The sequence below is a fragment of the Neopelma chrysocephalum genome, unplaced genomic scaffold, assembly GCF_003984885.1.
Source record: "Neopelma chrysocephalum unplaced genomic scaffold, ASM398488v2 Primary Assembly neopelma1_42, whole genome shotgun sequence".
In the NCBI taxonomy this organism is placed as follows: domain Eukaryota; kingdom Metazoa; phylum Chordata; class Aves; order Passeriformes; family Pipridae; genus Neopelma; species Neopelma chrysocephalum.
Window position 1 is genome coordinate 8,124,862 of NW_020897700.1, and position 13,488 is coordinate 8,138,349.

The 13,488-nt window shown below is 38.8% G+C and overlaps 1 protein-coding gene across 2 annotated transcripts in view; it reads right to left on the minus strand.

Annotated features, from left to right (window-relative positions):
- Positions 1–13,488, minus strand: part of SNX25 (sorting nexin 25) — a 77,022-nt gene that overhangs the window by 42,890 nt on the left and 20,644 nt on the right. For both annotated transcript variants that reach the window (XM_027676605.1, XM_027676606.1), the window contains exons 4-5: positions 4,885–5,057; positions 3,819–4,005 (exon numbers count right to left, since the gene is read on the minus strand). In XM_027676605.1, coding sequence (XP_027532406.1) covers positions 3,819–4,005; positions 4,885–5,057 — 360 coding nt within the window. The remainder of the gene's footprint in view (positions 1–3,818; positions 4,006–4,884; positions 5,058–13,488) is intronic.

Consider the following 13,488-nt stretch of genomic DNA (forward strand, 5'->3'; position numbering starts at 1 on the left):
GCCAGTAATAATGGTCTTTCTTACAATGAATTCTTACCATGAATATGTTTTGCTGCTGTAATAATAAATAACAAAATAAATAGAATGGTGATCTTGAAAGCAGAAGAAAAACTATCCACCTGTTTCTTTCCTTATCACTATTTGCTCTCAGCTATGTTTTTAATTCAGTGTGTCTTTTATCTTTAGTCTTTTTCTGACAGAGAAAACAATTTTTTTTCACAGCTGATGTGGAAGAATTCATCTTTTCTTCCTTATTTGTAGCAGACTTCCAATTAATCCATGCTAACTTCAATCTAAGGGGAAATGAAGGTGAAATTTCCCTGTTTAACTTTTTCTTCTTCTAAAGACATAGGGATAACACACTTTGTGAAAACTTGATAACACAGGAATAAAAGTCTGCCTCCCTTCATGACAAGCAATAAAGAAATGAAACATTATGAAGAGTCAGCTTGAAGGACATTCATAGATAACCATACAATGGTTCCTTCTATGAAAGCTTCGCTGGTTCGTTTGGGTTTTTTTCCCCAAACAAATTCAAGTTTTCAGAAGGCAAAGTTATGACAAAAAAAAAAGAAAAGGACAAAATAGCTCCTCAGAAATTAGCAAATTAATTTTTATGAAAGGGATGTTCCAACAAAAACAATAGAGGTAAGTTCTGCTAAGCGATAAAGTGATCGAACATTAGAGGCCCACAACAGACACTAACAATCTATAAATTCAAAAGTATCTCCAAAATTAAAAGTCGTTCCTGCACCATATAAATAAGTTCTAAAAATAAAAGTCATAAAAGAAATGCAGAAAATCAATAAAATATTTCTTCTTAAAGTAATGCTTCCAAGCTAGGAGAGAAACAAGATTTAGAAAATCCTTGTACCATTATTATCCTTTCAGGAAGAGCTATTTGCATGGCAGAGAGCTTTACATTTGCTTACAAGGAGATCTACACAGCCTCCCTCTCTTTTCTGATTTCCTGGCCAAGAACAACATACACCCTTCACCCAGAGGTTTCCACTGATCCAGCCAGGGATTTTCCCTGCTTTCCCCACTACAAATACCTGGTTTTAATCACAAGAAAGCCTAGCAAAACTTTGTTAATGAAATCAGTCTGGAAAGATGCCTTATGGCACTTCTCTTGAGTACTGTCACGTGCATACATCAAGGAGCACCCAGGAGTCCACGCCTTCTCAACTGTGGTCAGTCAAGAGTCTCAGGAAATGTTTATCAGTGCTCATGGCCTCTTGAATTGAGCAAGGTATTTTATGTTTATTTTATTAAATAGATAGTAATCAATCTGCAAAGTTAAGCATGGCAAGAAAGTTTCATACAAAAATAATGAGTTTCCTAGCAGCTGTAGTGCCTTGGGATAAATTTCCCTCAAAGCTAAGTCTACACAGAAAATTGCTACTACTTATCTCTGTTCTTTACCAAAATGTTAGGTGACAGCACGAGCAGTAACAGGAGGAGGTTTACAGTTCATGAATGCCATGCATGGCTTAGAATAGGCACTGAAAAATTATTGCCAAAAAAAAGCAAGGAAAGGAATTCTTGATGAACAGATTATTACCCAGAATAGCATCTAACTGGGAAACCTGTTTACGTACACAATGCCAGTAATTTATTTGTTGTAAGAAGAAAACTGAAAGCATTTTCCCCACTCCCACCACTCCAACAGACGCTTCCCGTGCTTCTCAGTGATAACTGCACAGCGGCTTATTTATTTCTTCTTCTAACTCCTTCTTGATAGATTTTCCCTGTGGTTCATGAAGAATTACAACTAATTTTTTTTTTAATCCATATGCCATATACAGACCACTGTTTGGTTTTCTTGATGCAAAACTGTAAATCAGTTTCACTGGTTAATCATGAAATCTTTGCTAAATATACTACACAAGTTTGAGATGACTACAGGTTGGCCCATCTCTCTCTGAGTGCTCCCACAGTGCTGGAGCCCAAATAGAACACGAATACCCTCTCCCAAAGCGAAATGCTCTTTAACCACCATCTCAGAGACTGGCTTTATACAAAACGAGGAAGGAAGAACGATGCCTCCAAATTCAAACACTATTTCTCTTCAAAAAGACAATATATTTTCTCAGACATTTTCTATTAAAATACTGATCAGACTCAGACTGATCAACATTTTGGAGGGTGTAGAGGAACACGTTTCAAAATGATGATAGTTGGACTACACAGGCTAGAAAGTTAAAACGTTAAGTGCAGCCAAAACCACACTATTTCATAAAGCAAACCTGCTCTCTGGTATTGCAGAACACAATTTCAAGTGACCTATCAGCTAAAAAGAGAACACATTGAGCATTAATGTGCTTGAACAACAACAATGAAGAGCTGGGTTTCTTTTGAAGCAAGCAGATCCATTAGTGTGATTATGCTAATAAATATGTCAATTAGGTTTTAGGAAGAGTCTAATAGAGACTAATTTCTGCTCTCAGGAAAGACACACTGTCCCAGAGTAAGAGCAAATTTTACAGCAGATGAACAATAAGTAGCCAAGCAACAGAATCATTTCACCATCACCTAAATGTATTTTCCTATCTCAGAAATGCAAGTGGTTTCAGAATCAAAGAGAAGAACAAGAGAAAGCACAATGTTTTTATGCAGCCCACATGCTTCATCTTGATTAGCCATTTCTTGGCCTGATCAAGCCAACTCCAATGGAAGTTCAGGGTCACAACAGATGACACAGAATGCACCAAACAATGTTGATATGCCCATGTATTTCAGCTGTTGCTGCAGCCATTTAAGAAGACAAAGCTGACCTGCAGCAGCAACAGAAGGGAGTTGGGAAGAAATGCCAGTTCTGGCTGGTGGTAAGAGATTAGGACAAACACTCTGGAAGTGGCTTCAGCAGCCCTCCAGAGCTTTGCTCTGCTCAACAAAACCAACTCAAGGACATCTAGAGAGGTTCTAAAACAGTAGTATCTCTATTCCCTGCTTCCCAATCACTTGTTCCTTATCCTTTCATATACATCAGAAATCAGCTCAGCTATAAAGATAAGGCAAGCACAAACCACTGGTTCTTGGGGAAGCAGGATTGACATACAAGTAATATCTCATGTTAAGATTAAAGATGTAAGTAGAAAGAGATGAGATGGGGGTTGGAATGCGTACGAAAGTGACCAGGCGCTATTTGCATTAGCAAACAGGAAGATCAAACAAACTCATGATATGTAGGAGCTCAGTGCTGGGTTTTTTGATATTTAAGGAATTCTTCAGAGTTCATTAACATGTTTGAGAAGGAAGCAAGTGGCAAACACCTTCCTGCAATAGTCCAAAAATACATCTTATCCAGTGGTAAAATGTGCTGGAACTCAAACCCTTCTTTACATGTCACAGAAACATAGCAAGTTGTTCTGAATGCTCAGTGTCCCTAGGGTCACAACAGTTCACAGCCACCAGACCACTGCAGCCAGTCATAATTCATAAAGATAATGAGGAGATAACTACACATGCCAGTGGAAATTCAACATATTATTTCATCTCACTCTGCAGAAGCAAGCTGTAAAGAAGAAACCAGTGTCCCTTTCCTACTTTTCAAGTATTTATACCTTTCAAAAGTACAGCCATCTCCAGTATACTACTAAGAAGAATTTTTATGCATTTTCTGCCACTGAGCTAAAATGCTGACTATATGAGAGATATAACAAATATTGTGGCTTATCATCCTTACTCTCTCTGCTTCATAAAACAAAAAGAAATCTAAAATTAAAAAGAAAAATCACAATTCATTCAAATCTCAGTAATTGGCTGGAAAAGAAGCATGTTTAGTTTTGAATGTGCTACAGTGAAACATTAAATACCTCAGTTGTTTCAGGAACTCAACATCGGAGCTGCTGTTGATGAGCTTGATGAACTCCTCATAAGAAGGAGCATATGTGTAGTCTTTCTTCTGATGCTCATTCATCTGTTCTCTGTACTCCAGCTGGCTGAGTAGCATTCGGTTAATATAATCTGGATCACTCAGCAGTTCCACCACTGGTTTCAGTACTGGAGAAGAAAAATATTTTAAAACAAAATCCTTATGCTGAGGAATAACTGCTGTCTTTCAAAAGAAAAATTGTAGATAAAAGGCAAAAATTTTTATGCAAGCTGATAAAAATCCAAAAATACAAAACAGGTCTTCTGGAACACATAGTATACTTGAGATTGCATGTACCTTCCTGATAAAGTTGTTTGTTCTATTGCACCAATTGATGTATATTGACAAAGCTGAGCTTTATTTAGAAAATTCCAAGTGCTTTTGTTCTTTCTGCTGTGTGCTTTGAAGGCTATGACATTATAGCCACTATTAATGAAAATGTAAAAGTAAACGGAATCACAATATACTTGAGACTCCAAAATTTCTGAATTTGACTTCGGTGACATAAAACATGCATAGTGTATTTATAATCACAATAAAGTGTATCTGATAAAATAAAAAGCAAACCAGAAATCCCTCAATTAAAAAAACCACATGGATAAATCAAAGTCTAAAATAATGAACTAAACCTAATATCATGATTCAGTTAGAAACACATCCTAAAGTCTATGGATTCTATGTATCTGAATATAAAAGGGCAGAATTATTCATATAAGCACTAAAAATAATGCCAAGGAAAGCTGCAAAAGTGTTCCTCTATGAAAAAAATAGAAAATGGGAAAGGACAAATTGTGTTTTACCCTGAAATGTGCTAAACAGCCTGGCATCAAGTCAGAAGAGTTAAGTAAGTACATGCTTGATTTTGAGAATTTAAAGTGTCTTACTGGTTATCACAGTAATTTAATTTCAGAACGTAAAAATAGAGCATAAAGATATACATAATGACGTTTGTAATTGCTAATATTGTATAGGTGCAAATGGTTAATCATCTCTGATCTTAGATCTACCTTTTGTTGCAAGTATTTCTGCAAGGACTATGCGCAAGCTGACAGACTGGACATCCTTTGAGGGTAGGAGACAATACACCAGGACTTGAGAACATTTCTGCAGAAATCTTACTTCTTCATCAGAGCTCCTCAAGCATGAGTGCAGCAAAAAAGGTCTTGGTGGATCTTCCTGCCTAAATGGAAAAAAAAAAAAAAAAGAAAGGAAGGAAAGAAGAGAGAGAACTTACAGATCACTTGTATCATGATCAGTCGCTAACTGATAAAATGCTGCAGCATGAAGCACTGGGTGGGTGCTGTGCACCACTGAACACGCACAGCAACATGCTGCTGGGTGAGCAAGCCCATGATAGCACAGTGTGTTGTTTGCAGACTTCTCACAAACAGGTTTTCAAATGACAGCTCTGAAAGAAACAAGGAGCAAACCTTCTGTGCCCAATACTGTTTCACAGGTGCCAATGTTTTTCTGGACTTCTCAGAACACATTTGACAGAACACCTTACTGCAGGTCACAGCTGCACCTTTTCTTTATAAAGAAATAGCTGTAGAAGCAGAGACAAGGTACCCTAGCAGTTCTTTCATGGCCACATGCCTGATGTGCTCCAGTCCATTTTAACAGCAAGGTGACCAAGCCAGTGGTTACAGCGAGACAGACACAATGTCACCTGAGAGATGCCCTGGTAATTTACAAAGGCAGCCAGAACTGGTCTTCAGTAGAAGGCTCTAAGTTGCTACAGGGGCTTGGATCTGTCACATCTCATACCAGTGCCTCCTCCCATTTTTCATAACATCTGCTTTCTTCTTAGATCTGGAGGCTGCTGTCCTAGTTAGTCAACTGACTCTTACTCACAGAGCTGCTCCAAGCCCATTGCCTCTGTATGTGAAAAAGTGACCAAGAACTGTATACAGTACAACCAAAAGTTTCCAGCTAGACACCGCTGTATGGCCACTAGTGACAGGCAGCGTTGTATAACAACTGATTTTTGCCTGTCAGTCTGGGAGGATGAAAATATGTTGGAATAGTAACAATAATTGTAATTTTGTTCTAATAAGACAAGTAATTTGCCTTAAGGTGACGAAAATAAGTTTTATAACTAATTTGCAGTACAACATGAATGTAAAGATGACATTCGGTTTTGATTTCACTGAAGCCTCTTATTCAATTACAAATCAAACGTTTTGTTTGCAAAGGTGAATCATTGAGGGGGTTTCAATTGTTATAAGTAAGACAAATTTCGAAACAAGTCCCTTGGAACAGCTTAGATGTAAATACTCTGTTCTGAGGAGCAGTGGTTTATGAAGATGATGCGTAATCTTCATTATCAACCAGTCCAGGTGGTGCAGCTGACTGAGCTCAGAAAGATGTTTATCTTGTTCTGGTAGGATCTTTTCTCTGTGGCAGCTAAATATGTAGTTATTTTCCTCAGTGCATTTCCATTTCTCTTGCATATTCCATACATATCCTAAAGCCTCCTCTACACCACATCAAACATTCCCCATCATGTTCTCCCCTAAAGGCATTCATTATTTATCCAAAACCAGACATGCCCCAGGTAGATCACTGACAAAGTCTGGGTCATTTACCTACAGCCACCTCTTATTATGGAAATAAAATCTTTGTTTTCCAGACAGGTTGGCACACCCAAAGTCAGCCACCTAGAAACACAGCCAGAAGCATATGCAAAATGCTGGCAAACAGGATGACTTATAGAGAACATAGAATAGAGTTAAGGTTTAAAAAGACCTTTTAGATTGTCAAGTCCAGCCATTAACCCAGGACTGTCAAGTCCACCACTAAAGCATGTCCTTAAGTGCCACATCTACACTTTCAGGGACAGTGATTCCACCACTTCCCTGCGCAGCCTGTTCCAATGCTTGACCATCCTTTCAGTGTAAAAGGTTTTCCTAACAATCTAAACCTTCCCTGGAACAACTTGAGGTCATTTCCTCTTGTCCTGTCATTTGTTACCTGGGAGAAGAGACCAATCCCCACCTGGCTACAACCTCCTTTCAGGTAGTTGTAGAGAGCGATAAGGTCTCCCCTGAGACTCCTCCAGGCTAAACAACCACAGCTTCCTCAGCCATTCCTCATAAGACTTGTCCTTCCCCAGGTCCGTTGCCCTTCTTGGGACACACTCCAGCACCTCAACATCTTTCTTGCAGTGAGGGGCCCAAAACTAAACACACAGGATTCCAGGTGTGGCCTCACCAGTGCTGAGACAAGGACTATCACTTCAACTGGTTCCTGTGTATTAACAGCGATACAGAGTTAGAACTAAAAGCACGTGCAAAGCATGAAACAGAGCCATAATGCACATAAAATTTCACTGAACTGAGATTAGTCTTCTTTGTCTTCAGTATCTCTCTACAAATCTCCTGAGGAACGCCAGTCTGTTTGGGACTGCAAACACACTGAAGCATTAACTGCATCTATAATATCACCCATGCAAGAGAAGTCTGTCTCCCTGTTGTACAGATTTATTCCCAGTCAAGAGCCAACACGTACAGCTTCTCCTAGTCGGACCTATGCCAGGACTTTTCTGACACACAGTCAACAGAACACAAATGGAAAATAGAACAGAATAAACAAGTACATAGACAAATATTTGATTCTTGCCCTTCTAATTTGTCTAATGTGTTCTTGCCTAGAGGAATGCAAGGGAGGGACAGAGTTTCATAGTCTTCAGTTTACAGGCCATTTAAGAAAATTTCAATTTTTTTCCTGGAGTTATCTCCATTACCTAAGAAGATAGGAATCTCTAGAAGAGGGGTTCTTTCAATGGTTTTCCTAGTCAAACTGTATCTAAATGTGATCTAAAAAGCAAGAGGGAAGATTTTTATGAAAAAATAGAAAAACAAAATCTTCAGGCAATTAAACTCTAAACAAGCCTTGCACATCAGTGCTAAATGGTTGTGTCAACAAATCCTGAAGTTTTCACAGCTTCTGGGCAAGAGAAATAAAAGGAAGACTGAAAGCAGGAGAGGAAGCATGAGGGGAGGCTTAACAGCTACAGCATAAATCAATATGCCAGTGATAAAACAGACAAGACAAGACATACAGGCTTATATCCTCCTTTGCATGTATACAGGAAGCATCACACTTCTATCTGTCTCAATATTACCATTGATCAGCTTGCAGGGAAATACTGTGTGTCAACAAAAGGTCTGCCCAGTAAACAGCAACTCTTTTAATTCTGGCTTCCCCTGTAGTGATACACATAAAAAAGGGAGAAGTGAGCAATCACAGAAGTATTAACATCACTGCTCAGTTACCAAACCATGTCTGTTTACTATCTCGGAGCAGGAGCTAAGATGTCCTGATCAGGCATATTATTAAGGCTTGATATAAAACCCAGATCTTCAATTCTGTGGGAATGTGGCATTGTTCATTTTGCAGAGGCCAACAGAAAAAGTAGAAACTTAAGTGCAGCCCGCACGCACGTACCCAAAGCAGACTCTCTCCAGTGTCAATAAAGATATTAAGCACTCTTAAATAATCCAAATAGTAACATAGACATTATTTCTCTTCCTATCTAATTTTGAGCATGTGTTATTAGGACTGTGTGGTTGGATTTTCCAGACAAAAGGTCACTTAGTAATCATAGAAAACTCTGAACCGAAATTGTGTGCAGATATTTTTAGAGAAAGCTTTGAAAGCCCAGCCAATTATCCATAAATTCTGAGCACAAACATGTGCAGTGAACTAATATAAATATGGCACTCTAGCAAACAGTTCCAAAACAGGCATGATACAAGCTTTGTAAACCAGGCTCATCTAATCTGCTTTAGGCAATACACAAATAACGGCAAGTGGCAACTTAATTCATTTGTGTCTTCTTGAACAATCCAAGACTGAAGTAATGGTGACATTTATTGGTCTATCAAGACGCAGGTGACTTCAGTGATTTAAAACAGTAGACAGAACCCTACACAGTACGCTTACAGGTCATATCCATCTTCATTCCCCCATGAGCTACAAAGCCAGCCTTAACGTTGCCCAAGTTTCTTTTTTGTAATTTTCATTTTATGAAAAGCCTGCTCTGAATTTTTAAAACTATCCAATACTTTTTCATAGTGCCAGAAAGCAAAGGGATTTCCTTCAGCTGCCCCTCAAAGCACTGGAAGGTAGAGCAGCAGAATACGAATACAGAACCATAGACAGGGCCTGCCAAAGTGAATTCCTTTGTACCAGGTCTGTACTTTTCTTTGGGAACAAAATGACACCTACTGGAACTATCCCTGCTCTGAGACTTCTTTGTGCAATTACTCACTGTGTATCCTAGTGAATGTCATCAATATTAGAACTTTACCCCTTACTGCTGCAAACCTGCGAGTTCATCCAGCACTTTATAAAGGAAAGAAGAACAGCAGATTTGCTGTGGTATTGCTGAAGACAATCAGTTAAAAACACTACAAGTGTTATAGAAATATCATCATTTCCTTTCCATACCATAACTAAGCAACTCTGCGCTAATATCAGCACCTCCTTAACAACAATCCTTCATTTCTCAGGAATGCAGAACCCACAGCTGTTCCATAATACTGAACTATCACCTGGGCTTCCAGGTTTCCTAATACACTGACTTCATGGAAATCTCTTTTTTTTTTCCCTAGGATCTACTCTCGATATCCACATTTTTGACCAGGACCATCTGGTAACTCTCTCTATTGTAAAGACTCATTACAGTCAGGAGTATTAAAAGACTCCTGGTATTTGTGGTCGGGCATATGCTCCTGATGCAAGGCATCTTTGAAGAACATGGTATGTCAGTCTGCTTTGAAATTAGGAAGAAAGCAACTAAATAAATTATGCATACACCCCTCTCCCCCAAACAAAACAAAAAAAAATACACACCAAAAAACTCCAAAGCATCTTAAAAAGCATTAACAACTCCTCTACAGGAAATTACTTCAGGGTTCTTTTTTCCATTAAATAAATAGATAGACAGATCACAAAGTGTTCCCTTCAGCCTTGTGATTTCTTTATTTAGTCTTTCAAGAGAGAGTCTTGCAGAGATACATTTAAGTCTTAATCAGTACAATTGTGAGTTGAAGTGCACACGCAACTCGCTCTAAATGACTGGCATCAGTATATTCAACATTCACCACGCACTTCCATTAAACTGATTCTGAGAACTACCAGAACCACAGGCAGGCTGCATCTCTTCACTTGTATCACCGTCAGAGCTCTAAACTTCTTGACAGTGCAGCAAAGTAAAAATTGCTTGATCTATTTGAGCTTTCTAAGAAAGGAAAAAAATAAATTTAGACCTTTATAAGCCAGTATAACAAATACACCTGAAAAAAGTACCTACTTAAAAAAAAAACAAAACCAAAAACCCCAAAACCACAATTCTGAAAACAAACCACATCAAACCCAGAAAGCACAACAAAAAATACGGACAAAGCCAAACCCAAAATTTCCACAGCTGCCATTTTATCATGATAAATCAGCAAGCTTTATAAATCACTTCAACTAATGCTTACTGTGAATAAAATTATTTATACGTGCCACAGCTACCTCTTTCAGGAAAAAGCATTTGATACATCACACTAATAACAGATGCAAAGAGTGTACAAATGGCTTACAAGCTTTGGAATGACCACATCAGCACCAGGACATCCTAATGCTTATTGTGGTGTCTAGGTTATACTCAGTCATTAACAGAAAACCCAAACTTCCAACACTGAAGCTTGAGAGCAGTGGTGAGCCTTAGACCTACTCATGAGTTGACTTGAATAATCTGCTCTTGGCTTTTTGTTACTATTTTTTTCTCTGCACCTTCATACAGCTGCTCCCATTGCAAAAAATATCTACAGTTTCATACTAATCCCCTTGATACACCTTTCCAGAGGCCAATTGTGAGAAGCAGTTCTGGATATTCCTGGTTTATGGGTGGCAAATGGAATTATAAAAGAAGAACAAGACTTGTGGAAGGAGTTTAGTTGCTATCCAGACAACTTGGATATATCTATAGGATTAACCAAGTTAAATCTAAGTGCTTGAACTCCCTTCGCATCAGTCTGCTCTTGATCAGTTTGTGGTGGTAGCACCTTTTATTTTAACTATCTTATCACAACACATACTGAAATCGCAAAAAATTGAAGTTATATATCCTATACATGGGAAGGTATTCTCATGGGCTAAGAAAATTATGAATTCATGAAAAATGTATTACCCTGTCAGTAATATATAGAAAACAAAAGGAATATTATCGAAACATGAATGATATAAACTTTAACCCCCAAACTGCTTATCATACTGATCACTCAAACAGCAATTTCCCCACAGCACTCTCCCCACTCACACTTTTCAAGAGTTTTGAGCTCTTAACTATGGGTTCTGAATCAGCCCGAGGAGCAGCCCCCAGGCACTAACATTGCTAAGTCTGGGCACACATATACATAAAAACACTTCAGAGTATCTCCCATCAGAGGTTGTGTTGCCAGAAGCAGCCCGCAATACCACATATTTGTATTTCTAGAAACCAATTCTTCCTCTGTCTTTGGGATCAAAGGTGCCCCAACTGTAGGTTAAAGACAGTTTACAACCAAAAAATGTAGGACAAAAAAATAGTAGTAATAACAGTAGTAACAATGACAATAAGAATAATAAATCAACATCCCTGTGGCCTCTTCTTACTGAGGTTTGTTCAAAAAGCACTGCTTGTCAGGGGGTTCAAGAAGAGGCAAGGATTACTACCTTCACATCCTCCCTTGCCTACTGTACTGGTTTTGGCTGGGGTAATTTTCTTCACAGTGGCTAGTGTGGGGCTATGTTTTAGATTTGTGGTGAAAACCATGATGATAATATACAGATGGTTTTGTTATTGCTAAGCAGTGCTTGGACAGCATCAAGGCCCTTTTCTGCTTCTTGAATCACTCTGATGCTGAGGGGGCACAAAAAGTTGAGAGGAGACACAGCCAGGACAGCTGACCTCAGTTGACCAAAGGGATATTCCATACTATATGACATCATGCTCAGTATATAAAGGTGGGGAAAGAAGAAAGAAGGGGGGGACATCTGAAGTGATGATGTTTGTCTTTCCAAGTCACTGTTACATGTGATGTGAAGCCCTGCTCTCCTGGGGATGGCAGAACACCTGCCTGTCCATGGGAAGTGGTATATGAATTCCTTGTTTTGCTCTGGTTGCATGCGTGGCTTTTCCTTTACTTATTAAACTGTCTTTATCTCAACCCATGCGTTTTCTCACTTTTACTTTTCCCATTCTCTCCCAAGGCCACTGGTGGGTGAGTGAGCAGTTTGCGTGGGGCTTAGTTGCTGCCTGGGGTTAAACCACGACACCTACTTATTTCATGTAGGAAAATCTTATTTTGCCTATGCTGCACCCAGCATAGGATTTTATTTATCAAATATTAATTGTTCTGTAATAATACCTGAGGCAGTTATTTTAGCCCACAATAAGCGTAAGGGAACTGCCTCTTCCTTTCCTGCAGACAGCTTCACAGAAAGACTCTTACTTTGTGTTTGTACCTCGCTAAGTCCTTCTGATACTATTTCATCTAGAAGAATAGCTATCTCTTGCTTTCAACAAACATGCTACCAGAGAAAGATTACATTCCTGGGATCGCTCAGCAGCACAAATTCCATCTGTAGCGTGTGAGCACAATGTCACCTTTCTGCTGACTTTGCCATAGTACATACAAAGCATTTAAACCCTCTCTCCACCTGCCAAGAAACAGTGAGCCCTGTGCAACTTCCATACAGCTCCCTGGACCAAGTTTGGATGAGGAGCATGAGGATATTCTAGTGCTTCACAACTTGTATCATACAGCATCGTGCTGCTGATCTATCAGGCACATTAAAACCAGACCTACCTCCTCGTGAATTCACAGCCTTCCTGTGAAAAGCAGTCAATAGATCCAGTTCCAACCCCTACAAATTCTGCAGTGGGGTTGGTTTGGGGTTTTTGTTTGTTTAAGCCACTATCACATTAATTCTTGACAGGATTTTTTTCACTACCATGTTAATGCATCCTGCCTTATTCAGCACTGACTAAGGTGCCTTTACCACTCCCATGTGAAAAAGTTAACTGGAAAATAACCAAGAGAATTCATTTTAGCTCTATATAGTGACAATAACAATCCAACAAAGACCAGATGAAGTGGTCATAACTCTCAGTAGACAAGAAATCTCATCAATAATCAGCATTAATAATATTTCTGCAATTCTAGATTCTACATCCCGAGTTTCAAACAGAAAAACATGTCGATTTCAAATAAAAAAAACTTTAAAATCAACATCCTCATTCTTTAACTGTTCAAATCAAACTCTTCCTAAAAGCAAGTGCTTGACTGTGATAAAGGACAAGTGCAAGCGTAATACTTAAAAATCAAGGAGCACACTTAGGAGCTTTACCTGACCAAGAGATTTCTACCACATTCCAGAGCTAAAAGAAAGTAGTACCTGGAATTCAATGCAAGATTACTGCAAAGTAAATACACCTTTATTTCTTCTTTTCTTGAACACAACCTCCCTTCAGTTTCTTTTCCATCTTTATTTTTTCTACACATTAGCTGACTGAGAGCTGAGGTCTACTACATATATGTTAACCCTATCTTCTGCTCCAGAACAGAAAGAAGCGT